Source organism: Panthera pardus, unplaced genomic scaffold, assembly GCF_024362965.1.
Source record: "Panthera pardus isolate Hobbes unplaced genomic scaffold, ASM2436296v1 HiC_scaffold_17, whole genome shotgun sequence".
In the NCBI taxonomy this organism is placed as follows: Eukaryota; Metazoa; Chordata; class Mammalia; order Carnivora; family Felidae; genus Panthera; species Panthera pardus.
In genome coordinates, this window is record NW_026526732.1 from 50,474,086 (window position 1) to 50,500,634 (window position 26,549).

General features: G+C 40.6%; 1 protein-coding gene across 2 annotated transcripts in view; it reads left to right on the top strand.

The window, feature by feature from the left end:
- The window catches only part of LAMA4 (laminin subunit alpha 4), a 143,647-nt gene that overhangs the window by 11,763 nt on the left and 105,335 nt on the right, over positions 1 to 26,549 (top strand). For both annotated transcript variants that reach the window (XM_053904556.1, XM_053904557.1), the window contains exon 2: positions 24,810 to 24,911. In XM_053904556.1, the coding sequence (XP_053760531.1) occupies positions 24,810 to 24,911 (102 nt within the window). The remainder of the gene's footprint in view (positions 1 to 24,809; positions 24,912 to 26,549) is intronic.

Sequence of the window (26,549 nt, forward strand, 5' to 3'; positions counted from 1 at the left end):
AGAGAAAGGACTCTCTAGTGTCTCTTCCTCTTGTATAAAGACACTGGTTCTATCAAGCCTTACCCTTATGACCTTGCTTAACTGTTATTACCTCCTTATAGGCCCTGTCTCCAAATACAGTCAGTCACATTGGGTATTAGAGCTTCAACGTAGGAATTTTTGAGACACATAGGAACCATAACACCTACCCAGTGAAGTATGTTAAGCAATAATTCATTTTTATTTTTTAATGTTTATTTTTTTTTTTTTTTGAGAGAGAGAGAGAGTGAGAGAACATGCACAAGTGGGGAAGGGGCAGAGAGACAGAGGGAGAGAGAAAGAAATCCCAACCAGGCTCCTCACTGTCAGCACAGAGCCCAACGCAGGGCTCAAACTCACGAACCGTGAGATGGTGACCTGAGCCGAAGTCAGATGCTTAACCAACTGAGGCACCCAGGCGCCCCTGAGTTAAATCTTTAAGACTGAGGGAAATTCAAGGTGAAAGGACAGGATAAGGAAAGACAAAAGACAGAGGGTTTCTTCTAGAAAGAGATACAGTCTCAGCTGGTGAGACTAGACAACCAGGAGTCACTGAAGATTTCAGAGAAGAGAAGAAACTCAGTGAGAGTTGTGCTTCCAGATCAACATTAATCTGGAAACAGGCTACTAGAGGCATTGGGCAGGAAGCAGCAGAGAGCCTGGAATCAGAATCACTGATGTTGGGGCACCTGGGTGGCTCAGTCAGTTGAGTGCCCAACTCTTGATTTCACCTCAGGTCATGATCTCACAGTTTATGAGTTCGAGCCCTGCATTGAGCTCTCTTTGCTGTCAACACAGAGCCTGCTTTAGATCCTCTGTCCCCCCCGCCCTCTGCTCCTTCCCCCTTCTCTCTCTCTCTCTCTCTCTCTCTCTTTCAAAAATAAACACTAAAAAAAAAAAAAAAAAGAATCACCTATGTCATGCATTGGTAATTATCCAGGAGAGAGTAAGAAGGGCCTGGAAGCGAATGGTGGCTGTAGTCTGGAAAGGAGGGAAAAAGATGCTGTGGTCATTGCAGAGATTCTATTAAGACAACTTGTATGTTTGGAGAGCAAGGGTGAGGGGTAGATTTGTCAAGGGTGCTGCTGATGTTGATGTTTGTAGAAACATATTACATCATGGGGAAAAATCTCTTTGGAGACTTTTTAACACAAGACCTACTAAATCAGTGACTTCCAAGCTGAAGCCTTACAGAAATGCCTTGGCTATAATTCGGGGTGAGGGACGCTGAGCAGCAGGAAGTTGGGGCTTTGCTTCCTTCAACCAGAACATCTTCTTGCCTTTTTTTTTTTTTAATCTGTTTTGTAGATGAATTCTACATGCTATTTCACTGGGGGGCGGGAGGCAGGGGCGGGGGGGAAGGAGATCTCTACTCTAAAATGTTTGAGTAACAGTTGAGTAAATCGTTATGCTGGGAGCTCCCAAGTTGATATTCTAAATCATGACCGGTCTCCCAAATGGTACCCCAAATGTCGTCCAAATCAGTGTCTCCTAGGCAGTTTCCCAGTGGTGCACACACCTGCTGATTTGCACAGAGCCTCTGACATTCCGAGCACCTCTGCAGCTGTGCCAAACATGAGCTAGAAACCTCTAAACAATTGGTACTCTCCTGAGAGATATTTTTATGCTTCCTCTTCCTTGTTTGATGATATTTTTGGCCCTTTCCTAGGAAATAAGGAAATTCCAGTTTTGTCTCAGTTATTACCTGGGGCTACTCAGGACACCTAACAAAGGAGTTTTGGAAAGAGGATAGGGTGGTAGGAAGCAGACCAGATAACTGGTGTCTTTGATCCTCAGAGGAACGGTCAGATGTTTGCTTGGTTTTTATTTTTTAATCCAATTATTCCGTTGCCATAAACATCATCTTATTCCAACACTTATCCAAAGCCTCATCTTGTTCTGAACTACAGCTTCTCACCCGCACTCTGAGCTAAAAAGATGGTTCTTGATCTTATTCTTCCCTCCCTCAATGCAGCCTTGTACTGGTCTGTGGTCCTTTATCCCCAAAGGCCAAAATGCTTCCACATAAATGTTATGTCTATGAAAAGGGAGAAAATAAATATTACAAACTGTAACTTATCTTTACTTTTTCACTTGTATAAGAACAGTGACACCTTAAGCATTTCACAGCGTCATCAAGGCAATTTTCACTTTGCTTTATTTTGCTTTGTGATGTATATGCAGAACACCTAGGGAGAACCGATCTTCCAACGAATTAGGAAAACCTTCTACATCTTGAAAGATAAGCTATTGATATTAGGGGCACCTGGCTGGCCCAAAGAAGCACGTGACTCTTCATCTCGCAGTCGTGAGTTTGAGCCTCACACTGGGCGTAGAAATTACTAAGAAAAATAAACATCAAAAAAAAAAAAAAAGCTATTGACATTGGACAAGCGTTATTCATAGCTGCCAGATATTGGAATCTCCAATGGCTACTAACTCAGTTGGAAAATAATGTGAATACTTACAAAGCTTCCATGGTCTTCTAGATGTATTCCTGCCTCTTTCCACCTTTATTCCTGGCAACCACCTTATAAAACAGGCAGGCCACGGGTTATTAATCTAATGGATGGGAACACGGAGATGTCAGATGATTTTCCCACAGTCTCGTAGCATGTGGCCTTATTGCGACCGCAAGACATTTTATAGAATCATAGACTGTTTAGATGGGAAGAGGAATCACTCTGCCACTAATGTCATTGAAAGAGAAGGAAATGAGCCAAAAGTTTAGTCACTTCCTCAAGGTCCCACAGCAGGTTTCTAGAGCTGGGGCCAGAAACCAAGTTTCCTGGCCCTTGGAGCAGTCCCCTCGCCCCGCATCACAGCATGAATACCATCACCGAACAAGTAAGAGGGGTGAAGAACAGCTGAAGCCCTGTGTGTCGAGACATTAAACAAGCTGCATCAGACAAAAGCACATCCATGGGACTTTCGTGTTATGTCTTATGCCACCACCTATGCCTTAGTCCTGAGTAATTTAGGTACAGAAATACTGGAAGTTCTCTTAGCCTTTGCGTCATTATATTTATTCCAGTTTTGAATTTAACTTATAACCACATCATTCATAACCTTTCTTTTATTTCAGAGATCTTTGCTTTGGCCCCCTATGGCTATTGACCCCTTAAATTATGCTTTCAGCACCAATACTTAGAAAGAAGACTTCCGAGTGCAATAAGATTCCAGAATTTCCGGCTACAGTTTTCTGATGGTCCTAAAAAATAAACAACACATCCTGGATCTTAAAAAGAAGACTTGGGGCGCCTGGGTGGCTCAGTCAGTTAAGCGTCCGACTTCAGCTCAGGTCACGATCTCGTGGTCTGTGAGTTCGAGCCCCGCGTCGGGCTCTGGGCTGATGGCTCAGAGCCTGGAGCCTGCTTCCAATTCTGTGTTTCCCTCTCTGTCTGCCCCTCCCCCGTTCATGCTGTCTCTCTCTGTCCCAAAAATAAATAAACGTTAAAAAAAAAAAAAATTAAAAAAAAAAAAAGAAGACAGAAAAAAAATCGATTTCAAAAGTGAACAATAATGCTTTTGTTTTAAAGCAATTTTAGGGCTAATTTGAAAAATTCCCAGGCCACATCGCATCTGCCACTCCCCCTGCACACGAGCATCATTCAGGTTTCCACATGACTTTAACAAATTCCCCTACCATGCAGCAAAACAACTGTAACATGAGAAATTAGTGAGGAAAATGAAATGTAGGAGAGCACCAAAGCAGTCTACTCTGGCAGACACATCCCACCGTGACCTTCCCACCCTGCTTTGTGACAGTTCCGAGTTTCAGCTACTTTACTTTCATTAGTACCCGTGTCGCAAATAAAATCTGCCCCGTCCCAGCAGAACTATAGTTGGTGAAATCCAGGGACTGTGCCACGAGCAGCATCTGCTCAGACGTGTCCTGAATCTGATAACGACAATCTCAGGGGGTTGCTGACCTTTGTGGTCCACAAGGTAGGAAGGTCTGTGGGAGGCAGAATAGCTCTTAACTGCTGCCCAGTCAGTGGTTTGTTTTCTAAATGGCAGGTACCGTCCTCCCTTGTCCTCCCCCCTGGTCCTCCCCCCTGGATGTGAGGAGGATCCTCAGCATGGTGACAGTAATACTGTATTTAAGGTGATACAAGTATCTTCCTAAGGTCAGAGTAATAATCTTTATGAGGGAAGTATAATGTTCTTTGTTTGGTGCTTAAAATCTCTTGGTTTTGTTAAAGGACTGGATTCTTCCTACTCTCAGAGAGGATTTGTGATTATTTTGGCAGATGCACCGCATTTTTCCTGTGACCCGTGTTTCTGGACCTGCAATATATCAAAATGTTCCGTGGAAATAAGCATGGAGTTGTTTTTTGTTTCTTTCCTGTAGACCATCTCTGTCTGCTCTTCCATTTTAATTATCTTGAAAGCTAACAAGCGTGGGACCCTTTTTTAGTTTTAAGACATATCTTCATCTCAGATTATCTAAACTGTCTTGATTTTCCTTTGATTACAATCTCTCTCCTTTTTTAATCTGCTAACATAAGCTCATATTCAACTAGAAAATGTGCTTTTTCCTCAAAGTCATGAGTCAGCATGGATTTCCTTCAAGCTTAGTTCAAATCATCTGAACTAAGAAATTTACAAACTTCAAAAAGGAAAAAAAAAACTGAAATAGTAGTTGAAGTTTTAAATGAGGACAGTTTTCTGCTCTATTTCAGCTGCTCAGAGACCGGGCTGTTGACAATAGAGTATTGAAAAACAAGTGTACCAGGTTTTTGCTATAATTCTTGGTGGGTTCTAAGTAAATTAAGTCAATCTAATAGCTACTCAGAGGGCCAGAAAACCAAGCATTTCTACCACCATTCTTTTGTTCCCCTCACTTTGGGAAAATTTCACTAGACAGCAAAATGAAAAAAGGATAAAATAAAAAGATCCTCTTTTAATAATTGAATGACATTCTCCCCATGCATCAATTATAACTTGGAAGTTATTGCCGCTTCCAAAATTCCTACATTCCTCTCCACATGAAAGTCACTCATGGAGTTCTGAGGACCACAAAGAATTATTGAGGCTTCTAGGCATACTTAACACTTACTTCAGGGTTTAGGGGATGCCTCTAATATTATCTACAATGTTTGAACAGAGAGAGTCGTATCTCTGTGTGAGTATAGTGTAAGCAAGAAGGTTACGGAAGATGTCACATGAGTTTAATGGTGATATTAAACCAATCTTTCCAAAGAAGATCCCAGAAAGTAGAAAAATAGTAGATCCAACTTATAGATTGAAGTGGATTATTGAAGTATATTGAAGTAGATTACCAGGAATGAAGAATGTCTGCTTTGAGAAAACAAAACAAAACAAACAAACAAACAAAACCAGAAGGAATAAAAGTTTGAGCCTTTGTACCTTATGGGGAGTGACTAAAAATTGACCTATGCTTTCCAGCATTTCAGCTCCAGCTTTCCTCAAAAAAACAAAAACAAAAACAAAAACAAAAACAAAACAACAACAAAAAAACCTTGACACAATGGTCACCTCCTCTGAAGTATGCCCCTCCATCCCCCCCCCCCCCCCCCCCGCCCACTCCCAAGGTAAAAGTCATCTTTCCTGCGATGCCTGGGTGGCTCAGTCGGTTAAGAGTCCGATTATTGGTTTCAGCTCAAGTCATGATCTCAGAGTTCCTGGGATCAAGCCCCATGTTGGGCTACTTGGGATTCTCTCTCTCTCTCTTTCTATCTCTCTCTGTCTCAAAATAAATAAATAAACTTTTAAAAAAGTAATCTTTCCTTCTTCAGTCTCTCAGCATTTCTCTGTACCTCTCCTGTTACACTATGATCTTAGTACGTTCTACCCTACCTTTATGGCAAGTTACACATGCCCCCATTAAACCCCTGGAGGCCATCAGTGTCCGTGATTCATCTTCTGATTCCCTAAATTGCCTTGCCAAGTGCCTTCAATATGAAGTGCTCAAAAAAGGTAATAATTTATGCATCTCTCACTTATTCGTCAAATGCCTGCTTTGTGCTACACTCTAAACTAGGTCTCAGGTGAATGGTGGTACATAAAACAAAAAGAAAGACTAAATGACCAAGTAAATACCAAGTACTGAAAGCCAAAGCAGTGCTGGGTTTTTTGTTTGCGGCATATGTACATTCTGACATAACTGTAATTCTGGTGGCCCTATCAGCATTCAACTTGACATCAATGGTGAGCCATGGCGTCCCTACACTATGCATTCCAGGCGCTCTGCACTGCGGGTGAAAATGCCTTTTAAGCTAAAAGCTTTGTCTTTCCCACTGTATATGGAAAAATTGACGATGCAGTTTCATAGAGAAGGTCTAGCTAAGAAATGTTTATATTGGAACAAGCCCCATCTCCAAATCTGGGTTTGTTGCTGAATGGTATTTTGTTTCCTTGGATCAGGGAAGGGGTCTGGAAACATCTGTAACTCAAGTATTGTTTTAAAATCAGCACAACTTTCCCCCCTCAAATGACAGATAACAGAGTTACTTTAAATCAAACACCCTCAGCCTTCCCCATCCATTTCCTTTCACAAATGTGTATTATTTTGTTGTCAGTAAAGTAGCTGTGCACAGAATAGATTTGTAGCATTCTGCACGCTGGAAGCTACTTTGTCCTCATTTTCCTTCCACGCTAGTTTGTATCTTTTCACTGGTGTGAGTATGCTCTACCCCAGTAACTATCATGATTACGGTAGTTATTTGGGGGCAAATTTTAAAAGCTACAGATACCATCAGATGGTAAAGTGATTCTGAAACTATCCTCAGAATCTTTACTAAAAAGAAAGGTACAGATTATTTGTGCCATTTATAAATGTAAACTGGAATGAAGTAAAGTTTGAAATTAAGCAGCATTTTACCAAAATGCCACAATTAAATTTTTAGGGGAGGGAAGCTGGGGACAAAAAAATCATAGGAAATAACCCCAAGTGGTATGAAAAGGATGGCAATTCTGCACCAATTTTGAATATCATTCGTGTTCTAAAAAGAACTGAAGTAGCTTATGGACAGTTCATGATATAGTTAAAATTTTGTTCGCATAGATTTACCATTTATTGGAAAAGTTTCTTTCTTTCTTTCTTTCTTTCTTTCTTTCTTTCTTTCTTTCTTTCTTTCTTTTCTTAATTAGCTTCCCACATTGTGGAGCTAAATGTGCAGGATGGTAACTCTTTCCCCATACTTTCTGTAAGAACTTGGTGTTTGATATATTTGTTTATTTATGAACTGTTTGAAAATGGCCCTGTCATCAGAGTCCCTAAACAGACTCCGATCTTGCCCTGAAAATTCATTCTTCTGAGACTTTTGGGCACTTGACACAGAGCAGAGACGTAAAATGTTTGCTTAATAAGTTCTACTGCTCACATTTTACAAATAAGAACACTTGGGGGTTGAGTCTCATTGTCGTTTGTCTCATAAAATTTGCCTCATAAGACATATCAATGGCAGGGTGCAGGGTTCAACAAACAGTTCTAAATTTTGAGCCAATCACAAGCCCCTCTGTGGGATCGAGCCTCCTTCCGTGTTGCTGGTTCCATGGCTCGGTCAAAATTATAGTGATGGTATTTTATTAGTACAATTTATGGGTCATAGTCTTCCTGTTAGTTGGGGCCGGACGTGTCAAGCTGCCATACATTCTGCCTAACCAGACATCTGCTTCTGATTCATAAGGGGAAACACCTGCTGATGTACATGACACAGAGGGGCATCCTTTCCCAAGGCCCGTTGTCAGATCCCTCACATGGAACAAGGGAGGTGTCAGGGACACAGCCGGATGTCATACAACCAGCATCTAGCAAGGGTTGACTTCCCTAATGAGTAATCTACGTTATTTGCTTTGCAGTCCATTTCTATCTGCACTACCCAGAAAGTGTTACACATTGAAACGCCAGCTGTAACTTATTATATTTAATAATATTTGGCATATGCCAAATCAAGTAATTACAGAGGGCTGACAGGCAATGTTTCCTATCTTGAGTGCACCCCACACTCAAAGGCAACCTGAAAAAGGCTTAAAAGTGTTCTCTCTCATCACCTTCCCCCACTGTCCATCCCACCCCACCCTCACGCCTTCACCCGTCCTGCCTGGGGAGTGGTGTTAAGACCTTTTGATGATGTTGGCAATTACCTGTGAAATAAGAAGATGGTACTAGCAGAATAACTTTAGTAAAATTCTCGTCAAATCTGATAACCATGAGCAGAGTTGATTTTTTTCTAAATGCTTATGTATTTATTGGGGGGGGGGGGAAGGAGAGAGAGAAAGAATGAGCAGGGGAGGGACAGAGAGAGGGAGAGAGAGAGAGAGAGAGAGAGAGAGAGAGAATGAGCAGGGGAGGGACAGAGAGAGGGAGAGAGAGAGAGAGAATGAGCAGGGGAGGGACAGAGAGAGGGAGAGAGAGAATCCTAAGCAGGATCAGCACTGTTAGCATAGAGCCCAATGTGGGGCTCCATCCCACGAACCATGAGATCGTGACCTGAGCCAAAACCAAGAGTCTGACACTCAACTGACCTGGCCACCCAGGTGCCCAGAGCAGAGTTGATTTTTATCCCAGATATATACCTGTGAAAGGCAGAGGAGGACAGTGTCGCCTGTCTGCAGCCCCAGAAGAGATGTGAGTTTCCACAATACCCTTGCAATTCTCAACGTCATTTTCTGCATCATCATCAAGAAGCGTGGCTTAGTGGGAAGAGTAGAAAGGGCTGCATTAACACACTCTATGTAAATGACTTCTGATAAGTCCCTTATTTCTCCAAGTCTCAGTTTTCCCACATTTAAAATGAGGGGCTGGACAAGGTAATCACTAAGATCCTCACCAGCTCTCAAGTCCTGTGATTCTGTAACACCAAGCTACATTCAGTATGTATTTATTAAACGCCTGCTATGCAAGGCACCAAGGATACAGTGATAAATCAGGCAAATCCAGTTTCTGTTCTTGGGGAGTTAAGCCTTCTGGGGAGGAAAGACAATGAACCGTTAACTTCAGGTATCATTGCTGAGCTGTGTGCCATAAAGAAAGAGTTACACCGCACTGCAGGGCCACCAGTTAAAACAGATGACTGTGACACAGACAGCTCGAAAAGAAAACGAGGAAACTAATAGCTATTGAACCCCTTGCATGTCCTTCTGTTGGACTTTGAAGGCACAATATTAGTTAATCCTCAGAGCCACCCTAGGAAGCAATATGGTGACCACTCCAATTTTTTTTTTTTTTTCAGAAAGGGAAACTGAGAGGCTAGCATTAAATAGCCTGGGTTGTAGAACTGGAACTGGAATCCAGGTGACCCCATGCCTTCCGCTGCTCCAAGTTGTCTCCAAAGGATGGGACTGTAGGGAATTATGGCTGCTATAAGGAAAGATGGTATAGTGTATCACATCAATGCACATGGGAGATATATCAATGAGGTCTAAAGCTGGGGGTGTCCTAAATGCAAGCATATTTGGAGGAGAAATTGATGCACTCACTCAACAAATACTTCCTAAATGACTGCCAGATGCAGAGTTAACAAATGGAAACTTGAACATGGCTACACATGTGTGCATTTCTTAAAATACCCAAGGGTAGATTTTCATCATATTCTGACAATTTGGGGGGGGGGGCAAAATCTAAAGGAAAATGACCTAAAGTTACGTATTTGTATGTAGAGAGGGAAAGAGAATTTGTAAGCTGTTAGAAGAAGAAGAAAGAAAAGGGAACACATTGGAAGGAAACTTTCCCCCTCCCTATGAAATGCTCTTTATTTCCTGATTTCACAGCTGATTCACTGCAGTTATATTGAGAACCCCCAAACTTGATTACTTTGAATACATCCTATCTTTGAATACAAATTCTTATCTATTTGGATTTCCTAGATATGTGTTCCATCAACTGAACAGGGGGGAAATGTCGCCTTTTTCAGATTGTTATAAATTATTATAGAAGGGGTCCAAATATATGAAGTGCAATCTGTCTTTAGATAGTGCAATTTCGATCCCCAGATGGATAGAATTCAATTTGTTATCTCTTTTCAGTCTGTTACCTGCTACTCCAAAATGCCTTGTAAGAGGTAGTTGTACCCATGCTTTTTCCTGACTACGGCCCCCTAGTGGGACCACGTAAACATCTGTTGTCACTGCCACACTAATGTTCAGAATAATTATAGCTAAAAAGACCATTCCCCTTCAACAACAAACAACTCTCTCCTAAGAGCTGAGCAAATTTGTATGAAATGTAAGGTTGAGCTTGGGATGTTGGAGGAGATAGTGGGGGTCACCCTCGTTTTGCCTGTTTACAGAGGCTGTGCCTGAGGAAAACTGAGGAACAGGGCCATCTGGGAAGGAGACAAACTGCCCTCCCCCCCACCAACAAAGACAGTGAGGAGGGGGCCGTGAAGCAGGTGTGATTAAAAGGCACCTGGATATAAATAACCCTAAACTTTCAGGCTAACTTTAGCTCAGTGCACACAGCCGCAGCGATTTCTGGTACCACATTTACTAATTTTCTGACAAAAGCCAAGTTTGCTTCTGTTTCAGGGTTTTAAAACCACCCTCATTGGTAAATTAACATTATTTAATCAGCCTTCAAAGATTTGATTAAAAAAAAAAAAAAACTTAGTTATTTGAAAGAGGCGTTGGCCTAGGACCGTCTGAAAAAGAAAGTCAATCAGATGTCATTTCACACATCTGCTGGACCATTAAGCAGTCCCCAGATAAAGAGCTGGCATGACAATTATTTCCTACTGCTGCTTGAGTGTCTTCTCCTGCCACACTCTTGGGGGCGATGGCGTGCTGTTTACTCTTCTGCACCTGCTCTCCTCCGCTCCCCCCAGACCCTAGCTTGGCCCTCCTGCCTTGCTCTGCCTGCAGAGGCCCACCCTTGCAGACTGAAATACTCATAATTCTTGCTGAACCAGAAAACAGGAGGGGGGGGGGGCTGGTGTTCTGCCTGTTCCCTCTCTGCCTTAAGCACTGCCTCCTGGGCAGAAACTGTGGCCTCGGCAAGACTGCAGAACCCATGGTGGCCTCTCCACAGCTCTGCCCCGACCTGGGTTAGTGGAACAATGTTTCTTCACTCCTTGGGACCTAGGTGTGGTAGATTTTTGTTCCCATTGCCTCTACATGCCTCGCTGCCTTAACTTCCCCACGCTTCATTCGAACACTGTGAAGTGAATTCTGTTTCGTGCTGGGCCCCTGATGACCGACCGTGTCAATGGACAGGCTCTCTTTGGAAATTCATGGCTTTTACCATTTCCTCTCGGGTGGGGGAATACTTTCCCAAGGCATCTGCTGCAATTAGCTGTCTTAATTCGCAAACTATTTTACTTTCAGGTGAGGGAACAATGAAGAAGAGATCATACCAAAACAAATGAAGCAAAGACCATAATCTTGATTTCTACGTAACGTAAGAACATAACCTTAAATTCCACAGTTCAACTCCATTTGGCTTGAATCATTGCTCAATCTTTCCCTATTCCCCTTTTCATGTCCATGCCAGCTGGAGAGGCCAAACTTTAGCCCAGCTTCTGGGTCATTCTGCCATGTTCTGCCAATCTAAAGCCAGAAGTGGGTGGGACTCCTACTTATCAGATGTCTTTGTCCCTCAGGAAACAGGGCTGTCCGAATTTGGACCCCAACTCCCCTTTTAGAACAGAAAACTAGCCTGTGATTTCTCTTCCTTGAATTTTAAAATTTAGTTTCTCAGGCATTGGAAAATTGTGCACCATTCTGAGTATCTTTTACCTCTGCCTTAAATTAGTACATCCCAACTAGAATAAATAAGCCCCCTAAAAGTACTCCAGATTGCACAGATAGCCCAGGACATGTAGCTTTACTGCTGGAATGAGTTAGTTAGTGGAACTCAAGTTAGTCTTTTAAACATTTGAGAAAAACCTAAGAGCTGATGTATGCTTTAACTAAGACAGACATAACAGACACATGACAGGCTTTCCCATGGGCTGTTGTAGCTGCTAGCTGTAAGATGAAAAACAAAGGAAGGACAAATTAAGAAAGGAATGTTCTTATGCTTATTTTTTTAACTCTGTATAATGATCATGGTACATAAAGTGAATAACAAGGAAGTTAGGGAAATTATACACAAGCATCTAAATCTATTGTCAAGACCACATTAGTCACTTCCCAGAGATGATGTTTTAGAGACCTCACCAGGTCTAGACAAGGAAATCCAAAATCCAGCCAACCTAAGTGTCATCTTTTGTTTCTTTTTCATGTTTTCGTGCTTTTACTCTTTCATGAGCATTTGTGTGCCCTGTATGGAGCTTAAAAAATAAAACATTGCCGACATATATCCTTCCTCAATCGCCTTCCCCTCCTCTACCCTTAAATGGCCTGATTTCTTAGATTCCCATTCATATCTCATACTTTTCTTTATATGTGTGTGTCCCTACACACTGTATAGTATAATATTATTTTACATGTTTCCAGATGCAGGATAAATGTAGTGTTTCTGTTCTGCAGCTGTTTTTTTTTTCTTCAGTATTATATTTTAAAAATTCAATCACAACTGAAGATCTTTACTTGTGAGATTTGCCAAAAGCTCTCCAAAGTTTCTACACAGTTTGCCCACACTTGGTTCCTTCGTTACAGATTCAAGTCCACTTTTTTCAACTAATGTATTTTCAAAACCTACTTGTTATTCGCTAATGACTCTGATAGTTGCTGAGGATACAAAGACGACCATGATACTATTCCTGTTCTCCAAGGGCTCACAGTGATTCCAAAGAGGCAGAAGTGCAAATTTAAAATTGTAATAACATGTTCCATGTGTTCCGATGAGATGTGTGCAGAGAACCGTGAGAACACAGAAGAAAAGGGACCGAGTCTGAGACTAAGGAAAAGGTTCACAAGTGATGAAGGGGAGAAAGACACCCCCAGCCTCTGGTGCAAAGTCACCAGGGTCAAGAGAATGGTATATTTGGGGGATGGGGAAGAGTGGAAATATGTAGTTTAAGTAGAGTATAGGGAGCACAGGTTGACCCTAAAGGACAAGTTAAGGTTGAATTGTGAAAGAGGAGCCTCATACATCATGCTAAAGAAGGTTATTTACTCATTTAAGCAGTGAATAAAGAGCCACTGGGAGTTTTGAAACAGAAAAGTAGTATTGTAAGATTTCTTAAAATTAATTCTGGTAATGAAGAATGAGCTGCAAGGGAGAAAGTCTGGTGACCAAGAAAGTAGGGTGGGGACTATCATAATAATCTAGGAAATAAATGCCAAGATCCTGAACTAAACAGTGGTTTGGGGAACAAGGGGAAAACTCATGTTGGTAAACATTTCAGAGCTAGAGTATAAACTTTACGAGGTAGCAGCATACGAAGGGTGGCAGGATGTGGGAACTGTCTAACCCAGGTGGAGGCAATGAGGGGCACATTGTGTATAGAGAATTTTAAAACAATAATAAAACTTGCTGAACCACAGTCTGCTTTTCATTATCCCCATGTGCCAGCATTTCTAAACAATGTCAATGACAAAATTCTCCTCCCTCAAAAAAAAAATCTTTTGTTGTCTAAGTTCTACACAGTTACTGTGGTTACCGTTGAGTTTTAATATTATAACAAATATGTAAGCTTCAAATTAGCACATTCCGGTTAGTTAATCTTTAATAAACATTGCATTCTACACAGAAATTAATTCGGGGAACTTCCAGTCCTACAGTCCCCCTGATACAGATGGAGGTGTTAGTTTAGAGAATAAGTTTACAACAGTTCAGAATTGTGTAAGGCCCTTTCTGACTTGGGATTCTAACCTCTGTGGCTCTCCATCTGTCTCCAGTTAAGCCATGGATTTGAGATAAACAATGATAGCACAGTGGTTGTGAAAAGGAAGAGACAGAACTTGGGTACTTAACTGTTATCATTCTGTGTGCAAACCATTTTCTGATCCTTGCCAAGTTCATTCTTTTGGAAGCATTTCCAAAAATTACATTACTGCAAAATGTATTGATAAAATTTAAAACTATCAGTCCATTACTTTTTCCTTTTATGTTCTATAATCTTTATCTGAGATATAAGAAGAGACATAGATTGGGGAGAGGATATAATAATGTGACTATGGGACACGTTCAAGTCCATGTGCCTATAGAACTACAGATGCACTTGGAACCAAGAGTGTGACATATAAGAGTGAGATCAGGGATATGTAGAGGGACCCGGGAGTCACTAGAATATAGATGGAGGATGAAACTGTGGGAGAGGTTGACATCACAAAGTGTGTAGATGGAAAAGAGGGATCCGGAGGCTATTCCTGGAGAACATCAACAGTGTGGAGGCAGCAGAGGAAGCGGGACAGCACTCCCTTCCTACCGCTCCACCCCCACCCCCCTCCAAAGTACTAAGATAAGCAGCAGAAAAACCCAAAGACAGGATTGTCCTGGAAACCAAGAGAAGGGAGAACTTCATGGTGGGAATTTCAGCCAGGTCAAGTACTAGAAGGAGAACAAGTAAGACTGGAAAAGCAAAGCCAGCAAGACATCAACCGACAGCCTTGACAGCTCTGCCCTGGCTCCTCTGACAGCTCTGTAGTGGCACAATGCAGACAGAAGTCAGACAAATAGAGGCACGGATGGGCACAAAGAAAGCAGAGCCAGTGTGATTGAATTCTCTCTCACACATGAAGTTTGGCTGAGCGAACGAGGAGGAAAATGAAAGGGAGGTAGGGCTGAGGGAAGGTGTTCTTGAATAGGAGCCACTGCTAGGAATTTACCCAAGGGATACAGGAGTGCTGGTGCATAGGGGCACTTGTACCCCAATGTTTATAGCAGCACTCTCAACAATAGCCAAATTATGGAAAGAGCCTAAATGTCCATCAACTGACAAATGGATAAAGAAGTTGTGGTTTATATACACAATGGAATACTACGTGGCAATGAGAAAGAATGAAATATGGTCTTTTGTAGCAACGTGGATGGAACTGGAGAGTGTAATGCTAAGTGAAATAAGTCATACAGAGAAAGACAGACACCATAGGTTTTCACTCTTATGTGGATCCGGAGAAACTTAACAGAAGACCATGGGGGAGGGGAAGAAAAAAAAAAAAAAGAGGTTAGAGAGGGAGAGAGCCAAAGCATAAGAGACTCTTAAAAACTGAGAACAAACTGAGGGTTGACGGGGGGTGGGAGGGAGGGGAGGGTGGGTGATGGGTATTGAGGAGGGCACCTTTTGGGATGAGCACTGGGTGTTGTATGGAAACCAATTTGACAATAAATTTCATATAAAAAAAAAGCATATGAGCCACAAGGAAGAAACTGCTCATCCAACACAGAACCCAGCACCTAATGGTGCTCTGCCTCTCCTCACCCCTGTAGGTGCAAATTGATGGATGGTGTGCGAGAGAAGGAGGCCAGATGATAGCACAGGGTCAGGTGGATGGGTCCCAGAGCACAGGGAGAGGGCTAATCTATTCTACTATGAGGAGTGCTATCTCCACTGAGATGAGCAGAGGAAATTAGAATGAGTCAAGATAAAGATGAATTTCGAGAAGAAAAATAGATAGTATGAGATTTTCTGCCCAATGACCTCTATTTTGTCATTGAAAGAGGAGGTAAGATTATCTCCTGAGAATTAATGAGTACAGTAGAGGTTTGGGATATATTTCTCCTTTCCTACTAATCTGCAGTAGCATTTTTTTCAGTGATGCATAAACCCATGAGGAGAAGCATAAGGAAAGAAAAACAGGACTCTATTCCCCTTCGGCTTTGCGTCTTGAGTGATCCAGGGTGAGGGTAGCACTGAAATACTAGGGGGTACCTCACGACAGAAGGGGTACATTTACTAGCAAAGGAAACTGATGGGACACCCCAACCAGTCAACTGCCCAAGGAAGCACGACTGCCTTCCCTGGGTGCACTGAGAGCCACCGCAAGTTTACAGACAATTAAGCCTCCCAACTCCTTGTGAAAAGAAAAGGCAATTTAGTCAGACATTTGCAGATGTCTGTGGGCCATTAAATGGTGATGACCAAATTGGAATGTCTATACAGAGCACTTAACTCAGTGCCTGGTGTCGGTCAATAAATATTAGCTGTTATTATTCAAAAAGCCCAGTTGAGGATGACCGAAATGCCTGTCATCTCACAACATTGATTCCTGCCAAGTGGCGAAAGACTCACATAAAAATCCCCTAAATGCCTGTAACTCTGAAGTCATTTCTCTCTACTTGTTCTTATAGCCCTTGTACGCCACATCTCTTCCTTTCTTGGAAATGTGTCCACGGCATTTGCTCCAGTAAATTAAATAAAACTGAGTCAGTTTTCAGATATAAAAAAAAGTCTGGCAAAGGTTATGTTGTGTAACTGTAGCTTGGAAGGCGAGGAGTGAAAAGAACAAGCCAGTTACATGAGATGATGTGAGGAGAACCCAGAGCAGAAAGCCAGATGTTTCGCAGATTTTTTTCAAGAAAATCAAAGGAAAAAAGGCAACACTAATGCCCCATTATGTTATATAAGTGCAATCTCTACTATAAATGAGCAACTTAAAAAGCATTTAAAGTAACTTTTCAAGGAGACAATTAAAGAAATTTTCATCAGTATTAATGAACATAATCATCCCCAAATCCAACACTTCAAAAAGAAAATCTTTAGGGCTTTAGGGCTCTAAACTTTCTTGTTTGATCCTTTTTAGTTATACAACTAAAGAGAGCCAAGTGTGATAAGTACTTCATCACAGCCTGAGTCTGTTGGTATCTACAGTCCTAACAACATTTGATCAAGTGTACAGTTTGGGAAAGTTATTTGAAATCTTTGGGTGGAGCACTGGTTTCCCTGCCCAAGAGAATGCTCACAAGGTCCATAAAAAGTGCTGAGAAATAGCCACACTAATGCGATGTAAATGCCATGCTAAATACCTCACCACTTCACAGCATTAAAGGACCTGGCTTACCCGTGGTCAAGACGGCTCTGTGCTTTTCAGAATTCCTCAGACCCTAAATCCTTGTCTCTATTTCACTGGTGATTAAATGGAGAGCTGGAGTGTTTTGCAAGCCAGCCAATGCATGGCCGATACGGGTCCTGAGCAACAGGCATGAAGGTAGCTCTAAGAGCCGACTGGGAGACGCTAGCACCATAGTTTGTGTTTGGCGATGCCCTCGCTGTATTATGCCAATCATAAGAAGAAATGCCTTTCAACTGGATAAACCTCTGAAGAATGTTGAAACCGCTTTCCTAATCAAGCTATGGTGAAATCACTGTCAAAATCTAAAAATTAACTTCACCTATTAAAATGTGGGGAATTTCAATTACGCAAACAAGCGCTTAAAGAGGCCCAAGGGAGGATATGTGGGTAATTCTGTCCACATTCAAGTAAAATCAATCAAGAAGTCAACTTCTTGCTAACTGTAGCACATTTCATGATGCCTTTAACATATTTTGGCACTTTGATATAGTTTGGTGTATGAACAACCGGGACGTGTTAAGCCCTACCTGAAAAATAATAGAGCTAAAAGTTACCAGTAGCTTACCCCAGGACTGCCTTCCATCCCAGATACTTTACCTTTTATTTTTATAGACACAGAAAAAAGTACTGTGAGATGCCTACCTATGTAATAAATTCACGTGTTTTCAGAAGTGGCTCCTCCCCAGCAAAGGCTAAGTCGATGTTTTTGAATAGGTGTTCCCCATTTATTTTAATCATCCCCATTAGAAGAGCTCTGAATACAGATTCTTAAGTCTGCCCAAGCTTTAAGCAGATGGAAGTCAGCATTTTGCAACATGCGTAGACTCAGAGTAAAGGCACAAAGTTTTAGCTCCTAAGTGAGCATAATATTCAATGTTAAGGTGACTTTTAATAATCGCTTAAAAAAAATGGAACTCACCAAAACTAAAACTAGAGCTAAAACCATTGTTGCCTAGAAACAAGGAGAAAAGTGGATTCATTATATACATACAAAAACCCAAGCAGAAAGATAATTGAATGTGGGCTCTTAAATTTGAAGAATACTAATTTGGAAGGTAGCAATGACTCTGGACACAAGTGAATGAATTCAGAGAGGTTTTTGGTTTGGGGTGTTTTTTTTTTTTTTTTTTTCTTCAACGTTTTTTTATTTATTTTTGGGACAGAGAGAGACAGAGCATGAACGGGGGAGGGGCAGAGAGAGAGGGAGACACAGAATCGGAAACAGGCTCCAGGCTCCGAGCCATCAGCCCAGAGCCTGACGCGGGGCTCGAACTCACGGACCGCGAGATCGTGACCTGGCTGAAGTCGGACGCTTAACCGACTGCGCCACCCAGGCGCCCCTGTTTTTTTTGTTTTTTTTTTTTTTTTTTTTTTAATGCTTTCTGCATTAAGCCTCAGTAAATTAAAGCAAAAGCTGATGAATCAAAATTCTAAAAGTCTAATTCAGAAGACAAGATGAGTCGATATTTGTAAAATGTTTGTAAATCCTTGATTGAAGACACAAAGACAATTTCTACAGTGCCCCCCTCCACCCCTGTCCATGGTTTAGCTTTCTGTGGTTTCAGTTACTTGAAGTCAACCTCCGTCCAGAGGCGGATGATCCTCCTTCTGATGTATTGTCAGGTTAATAGTAGCCTAACGCTAGGTCACAATACTTACGTCATTCTCCTCACTTCATCTCATCATGTACGCATGTTTTCATGCCACATCATCACAAAAGAAGACAGGTGAATACAGTACAATAAAATATTTTGAGAGAGAGAGATCACATTCACATAACTATTATTACAGTATGTTGTTATAATTGTTCCTTTTTATTGTTATTGTGAAATCTTACTGTACTTAATTTATAAATTAGATTTTATCACAGGTATGTATGTATCAGAAAAAACATAATGTGTACAGGGTTCATTCAGGACTATCTGTGATTTCAGGCATCCACTGAGGGTCTTGGAGTGTATCCCCCACAGATAAGGTGGGGACTACCGATTTATAGGTCAGATCTTACTAGAACAGGCACAGGGCTGTAGAGTATGCTCTTTGTAATGGAATTTTATTATAATTAATCCACGGTCATTTGTTAGAGCTGATTTCTCTCCAAGGGTGATCTCAAGATGTGTCTCACAGCAGATGACAACTTCAGACTCCTAAATTTGATCAATTTTTGTCATTTTAATGGGTGGTTGGGGACCTCAGATTGCTGGAGAATGCTATTTGAGCATTTAAATTATTTAGTCAATCAGGGTTTTCAACAGAAATTCTGAAGGTTCTAGAGATTCAATATCTATGCATATGTGGTGACTTTGGGCCAATTAGCTCCTCTGTGACAATATTTGGAAAACACAGTGAGATTTTTGTGAACGTTTTTAACCTAAAATGGTATTACTTAGCTTGAGTTTGCTATACCCAAGGGATACAGACTGGACAATACCTCAAAAAAGCCTGATTTCAGAATCTTAAGAAAATTCAAAAAATGTTCTGTATGATGACAATATTGTCAGTTTAAGTCATTGCTCTCAAGGGACTTCTTCATATGAGAATAAAAATTATCAAGCAGCTATATAAGTGTTATCCTCTTTGTTAAGAAATAGTCTTACTTTGCTATATTAACTTATGAAATGATTAATCTTATGATTATACGATGGACCTGTGGAAATAATGCTTTCTGCAATGATATCAACATATACTGCCATTCTCAGTTCCTTTAAATATATGTGGCACATGGTTATACTAATTTCTTCTTAAAGTTCCATCCAATTTCTATAAATGTAAAATTTGTCAAATATACGCACATCGATTTTTACTCAAAGCAAGACATCATACTAATGATAACAAAGTAAGCAAATGGTAATCTTCACTATTATTCTTTGAAGACAGAGGTAAATGTTATTGATTGATCTAATCAGTATTCAAGCGAGACAAGCTGTAATAATATAGTAGCTAATAATGGAGAGCTGTAAAAAGTCTCCAAGTGATTTAGTGGAAAGTAATTTGTCAAAATGACAACTGGGCTGAGGTAAATTGTTTAAAGAGTAGATATTCCCATTCAATAGTTTTCATATATTAATAACTGTATATTTTAAGCATGTATCTATTTTGTAAGATTTTTTTTTCTGGAGTTTAAAGAAAAGGTTTTACATTTTTATCCTTTTAAACCTGCTTTGGACTGTTTGTAGCAGCAAAAGTTTGGAAATAACCAAAATGTCCAACAAAAGAGGTTTGGTTAATATATATTAATGGTATACCAGATGATTAGGAGCTCAAACCCAGGAGTCAAACAAATGATCTAAATCCTAGGTCCACCATTTCTCATCTGTGTCATTTGGTCTGTATAACAAATCCCATAAGCTACAGAGACTCATCTGTAAAATGTGGGTGACAGCTATTACCTTCATAGGGCTATTGTGGGGTAAAATGAGAGAAGTATACAACATGATCAATGCAGTAATATTTATGTTCAATTAATTAAAGGTTCAATTAAATTTTTCTTTCTTTTCTTTCTTTCTTTCTTTCTTTCTTTCTTTCTTTCTTTCTTTCTTTCTTTCATCTTTCTCTTTTGTTTTTATGAGAAGCAGCATGTTATAATAGAGAAAGAACAAGATTTGGATCAATCTGAACTCCTTATAAAGCCGTGTGACATCGGATACATTTTTCATCTTCTCTGACCCTCAGTTTGTTCATTTCTAAAATGCAGATACTTATACCTAATGCACAGAGTTGTGACAAAGAGCAAATATCATAATATGGATGAAGCTCTTATCATAATATTTGGTATATAGACCCTCAATGAATAACAGCTACACTACAATTATCTTCATTCTTATCATCATTATCCTTGTTATTATTATTAATTTTTTAAGGCCTTGGCACCATCCCAGGCAGCATAAATCCTCTGAATGCTCTCAGATCAGCCACCCATGTGTTCATATAGTTGTATGCTATCGGTCAGGTCTTCTCATGTGGGCAAAAGTGTTCAGTATGGCATCTAAAAATTGAATGTAAGACTTCTCTTGCCCAAACACACACATATATACATAAACACCATCTTTGTTTAATAAATTTTGGAGAACATTCCAAAAGAAATCAGGCAGACATTTGTTTTCTCTGTGGGAAGACCACTCAGCTTTCAAAGGTCTCGAAATAACACAGGTCTTACAATCACTAAGCCAAGAGATTGTTAACCAGAAACCAAACTAAAAATAACTCTACTTTCATTCCTAAAATTATCTACCTTTTAATATTATAACGAAGGTCAATTTCGCCAGTTTTTACAGAATTTCAAGACAGTTAGTACAAATTAACAGAACTTTCTGGAGCCATGACAGAACATTTCTACATAAAAGGAACAACATTTTACAGCTCTTCCTTGAGGACATTCAAACTTCTCTTGAACCACTTAAGAATTTACCATTCCAAGAAATCCTCTAAGATTCTACAACACAAAGGGTCCAAGGTAGCCAGTGCATGTGGTAGTGACATCAGAAGCTCCCAATGAATGCCCAGGGCTTTGATTAGCCTATATGGTGCCTTTACACAAATTTAAAATGGTGCCTCCCCTCAAGTAGACGAATTAGAAAATATAATCTTTCAGGTAAACAAAGCCCTACATACAGGAAAGAAGCTGGCTGGGTTTCTACCCAACCCCACCCTCCCGGCAGGGGGCCAAATGACTGCCCCACATGACCCTATCCCTGCCTCCCTTTTTCTTCCTATCTCCCACAGTTTAAGAGACTGGAGCCAAGTCAATTTCACACAAGGTCAGAGCCTTAGCCTGGGGAGTGGATAAGTGGATAATGACAGACTCTCTGGGTGAAGTCACCTCCTAAACTTGGCACAACATAAAGATTTCATTTGGCACGTCCAGTCTAGGCAGTGGCTGCCTGGACTGTGTCGAAAAAGACTGGAGACCAAATCCAGCCCTAGTTGGGAGCAGTGAGTCTATTAGCAGCATAAACCATGGGTTTCCAACAGCACATATGCTTCAGATTTCCTATCTTGGGCCAAACAATTTAAGTCACAAATATTCACTGAGCAATTAACATGTACAAGGCACTATGAGGGACGTTGTAGAGCAATCCTTTCAAACCTGGTCACACTTTGGAATCTTCAGGGGACTTTTTTTTTTTTTAATTTAAATCCAAGTTATTTAATATATAGTGCAATAATAATTTCAGGAATAGAATTTAGTGATTCATCATTTACATATAACACCCCGCGCTCATCCCAACAAGTGTCCTCCTTAATGCCCCTCACCCCTTCAGCCTTTCCCCCCACCCAACACCCCACCAGCAACCCTCAGTTTGTTCTCTGGAATTAAGAGTGTCTTATGGTTTGTCTCCCTCTCTGTTTCTATCTCATTTTTGCTCCCCTTCCCTTATGTTCATCTGTTTTATATCTTACATTCCACATGTGAGTGAAGTCCTATGATGTTTGTCTTTCTCTGACTGACTTATTTCATTTAGCACAATACACTCTAGTCCCATCCACGTTGTTGCAAATGGCAAGATTTCATTCTTTTTGATGGCTGAGTAGTATTCCAGTTATATCTAGATAGATAGATAGATAGATAGATAGATAGATAGATAGATACATCTTCTTTATCCATTCATCAGTTGATGGATTTTTGGACTCTTTCCATACTTTGGCTATTGTCAATAGTGCTTCTTACACTAGAACACTAATTACCAGATTCTTGTAATTTTTCAATAAATCTAAAGCTATTCTAACTTTACCAGCAGAATTTACCAAAACTGTTTATTGCTATTGTTATTTGGGTTTTTTTTTATGTTGTGTAATTTTATTTTTGTTTATTTTTGTTTTGTTTTCTTTTATTGTTTTTTTTTATTCCAGAATAATTAACATAGAGTGTTATATTAGTTTCAGGTGTATAATACAGTGATTCAACTATTTTTGTTTTTAAAACATGAGTCTCTTGATTTAGCTAAGGCCTCAAGGACATAAGGGATTAGCTACCATCATATACAAACTGATGCATTTATTCAGGGCAAATCTTAATTTTCTTTGTCTTCTTCAGGAAAAAAGAGCTGCAGAAGTGCCCAAAAGGCTTGAACTAATATCAATTGAGAGCACCTTCACTGAAACCTGATGCTTTGGGCCAGAGGAAGGTCCTACTACAGTTGATGATACAAGTAGATCTTCTCATGTTCTGTTTCCAGGCATCACTACCAGACTCCCTACCATCACTAGCATGCTTTTTCTCCTCCTAATACACCTCTAGTCTCTGCCCCACTCACTGGGACTCATAGAAAATCATAAGGATCAGAATGGTGGTCACAGGGGCTGGGGGATACGGGAAATGGGGAGAGGTTGGTCAAAGGGTGCAAATTTCCGGTTACAAGATTATCAAGTTCTGGATACCTAATGTGCTGCCCAATGAGTGTAGTTAATAATACCGTATCATATACTTGAAAGTTGCTGAGAGAGTAAATCTTAAATTTTCTCATCACAGAAAAAGAAATGATAATTATGTGGCATGATGGCCGTGTTATCTAAAGCTATGGTGGTAATCGTTTTGCAATGGATACATGTATGAAATCAGATGGTCTAAATTAAACGCTTCTTGCCGCAGTTTTAGCACCTTTCTCTCTCTATTGTTCCTTGTGGAATTGAGAAAAACCACAAACTCTCCATTATAAATTATAAATTGGCTCCCTCTCAGTCTTACTTTATCTCACTTAGAAAAGTGGAATTTCTTCTTTTCTTCATGGACAAATGTCATTCTGCCCTATTAAACTTCCTCCCCATTGAATATATTAGATTTTAGTTTTGGGATCCCAACTGGTGGTGTTTTTATACTGTGAACAGTGTCTAGTGGTTCTTTCTTTACAGACAAAAAGGCAAGAGGAAATGGGCTTGCATAGCAGTCAGAGGGACTTCAGCCAGATATAATGAAAAATTTCCTGGTGGCCAAGATAGTACAAACTACAATGAGTCAATGAAATGGGGCGTGGGGGGAAGGGTGATGTGAAATCTTCTACTCTGTAAGTTTGTGGAAACAACCCAGATGCTTATCTGTCTGGAATTCTTTAGAAGTAAATCTGTCTGATGGGCAGGGAGTGGACTTCCACGTCTACAATGCCACTGCTGCCTTGCATCATCAAGGCATCCTGAAGAAACATAAAAGACATAGTCACAATTCCAATCACATAAATAAGGAAAAAATCTTGCAAAGCTTCTCAACTGGAGCATGAGTGACATTGTGGGAGGGTAATTCATCATTGTGCAGGTTGACTCGTGCAGCACAAGGTGGTTTAACGTGGCCACAACCCACTTAGCACCTCTGGGTCTAAGGATTTGGTCACTAGAATGAAGGAAAATAATGTGTTCCTCGCAGAGCTGCTTGGATAAATGAAATCTCTGTCACCCACACAGGACCTGACAAGTGTAAGAACTCATTAACTTCCCTACTCCTCCCTTTAAAATTTTAGGATCTGAAGAGATAGATTTTTTTTAAGAGCCCGGGCATAAAAGACACATCTCTAAGCTGTTATACTATAGCCAGTATTTTGTGATACTGTAAGTCTTTATTTATAGGGATCCTAAAGCAATTTCTCACCTTGACTAATTGTCAGAGTTTATTTTGTTTTGTTTCGTTTTGTTAGAAAACATTAGAAAATTTCTTTCTCCTTTACTGTTACCTAAAATCTCCTTATTCTTCCTTACAATATTAGGACAGTGTTAAATGTGCTCCTATGCTTCCGAACTGTTTTTAAAAAGGAGGGGGAGGGAAGATAGCAAAGAAAATTGGACATACATCACTGAATGGCAGTGTAAATAGTTTATTCTGGTACATTTTGTAAAGAAATATTTAGATAGCTGAATAATCATCTCCCCTATTCTTCACAAAAAGCATTGACCAAAATAGGTCTTTTCAATAAAGCACATGTTTTTTGTTGTGTCTGTTTCAGAAATGTGGTGCCGGATTCTTTCTCGCCCAGTCGGGAGCATGTATGCCCTGTGACTGCAACGGCAATTCCAATGAGTGCTTGGATGGCTCTGGATTCTGTATGGTAGGTCGGGGGCACCTATCACTTTTCAGACATTTCCTTAGCCTTCTGTGTCTTAAGTGGGGATAAAATATTCTTCCTGGACCTTTGAGCTACCTATGAAAGAGCTAATCAAGCTCTCTTTTTATCCTTCACCTTTTCCTGTAAAACACTTCGTAGAAACTGCTTACGATTGTAAGTGGCCATCAAGGCATATGTGTGACTGTACATAGTCCTCCTGAAGGGTGACTGGCTGACCACCCTTGGCAGCTGGTTTCTTCCCGGAGGCCAATGGTGAAGAGACTGAAAACAATACACGGCGGGGGAAACCATCCATCCAAATTCCTCTGTAATAGTATAGTTTGCCATATGTTTGGCTTCACTCCACCTAAACCAGGAGAATAAAACAGTTGTTTCATATAGCATAGTTCACAGCTTAAGATAGTCAGGTCTACAGATCAAAATTTGTTTAAAATAAAAAGGCCTGAACCAAATAGCTAATAAAAACGAAAGCTCTGGCCTTGTGGTCTTTGTAATTCTGTGTTTCAGCCCCGAAACACAGAATTCTGTGTATTTTTCCCCTTAACTGGAGTGAATCCCTGAATTCCCCAGTTAACTCTTCTTCAGTGAAGTATCATAGAGACTCATGGAGGAGACAAGACAAGCCTTCTCGCAGAAAGTGCTTGCCACATCTTTTCTATTCTCACTGAATGGACTGGCAACTTCGTGAAAATGGCTACCAAAATATTTACCAGAAATGGCTTTAGTAGAAGTCCCAGGAGGCATTTTGAAAGTCTTATGCCCCAAGATGTTTTCCATCAGGAGCTGTACCACACGGCCGGAAAATCAGATTCTTCAGGATCCTCTGAGGCAGAAGAGACTTTCCAAAATTGCAAGAGTATTTTTGCATAAGCTACAAGAATTCTTAATTAAGTACACCCTGTTTACCTCAAAATTAGTATAATTATCCCTGTTAAGCAGATCATTTTGATTACAAGTGGCCTCCGAGGTATGCACATGGAGGTGTGATTTTACCCACTGTAAATGCATTACATTAAGATGCAAATTAGAACATTTCATCTACTTGGACCCTAGCAGTTGCCATTTTTCTAGAGACAGAGAGAATGTAGTGGCAAACACTGGGCACTGCCATCTCTTTGTAGTATTTGTTCAGTCCTGGTGTTTCTGTCTTCCCCTTCCCCCCATCTTTTTAATAACCGTTATATCCAGGATGTCCTCTGTAGCCGTGTAGGCACACACAGCTGCCAAAACCTGCCCCTTTCTAATGCTTCCATCTCCGGTTTCCTGTTATTTTAATCCCAGTGACATTTGAAAAGAAAATCCCATGGATGCACTTGAACCAATGATGTACATCTCTGATGATTTGACCAAGTAGAGGCTCTTTGCCATCTGGCTTATTAAAATAGAAGGCGATAGGGACTGGTAGGCCCCGTCAGCTGCTGTCAGGCAGCCAGTAAGATGGAACACTGAAGTAAAAGGACAAAAAAGACCATCCTGCTAGTGCCTGCGAAGAGCTATGACAAAGCCACTCTTCCTGACGATGACGTTGTCAGAAAAGGCACTGTCATGGCTTCATCTCTGACCTAGACGTGAGCCTCTGAAAGGGACAGTCATCACGTGACTCCTTCACGGCTTCTGGGC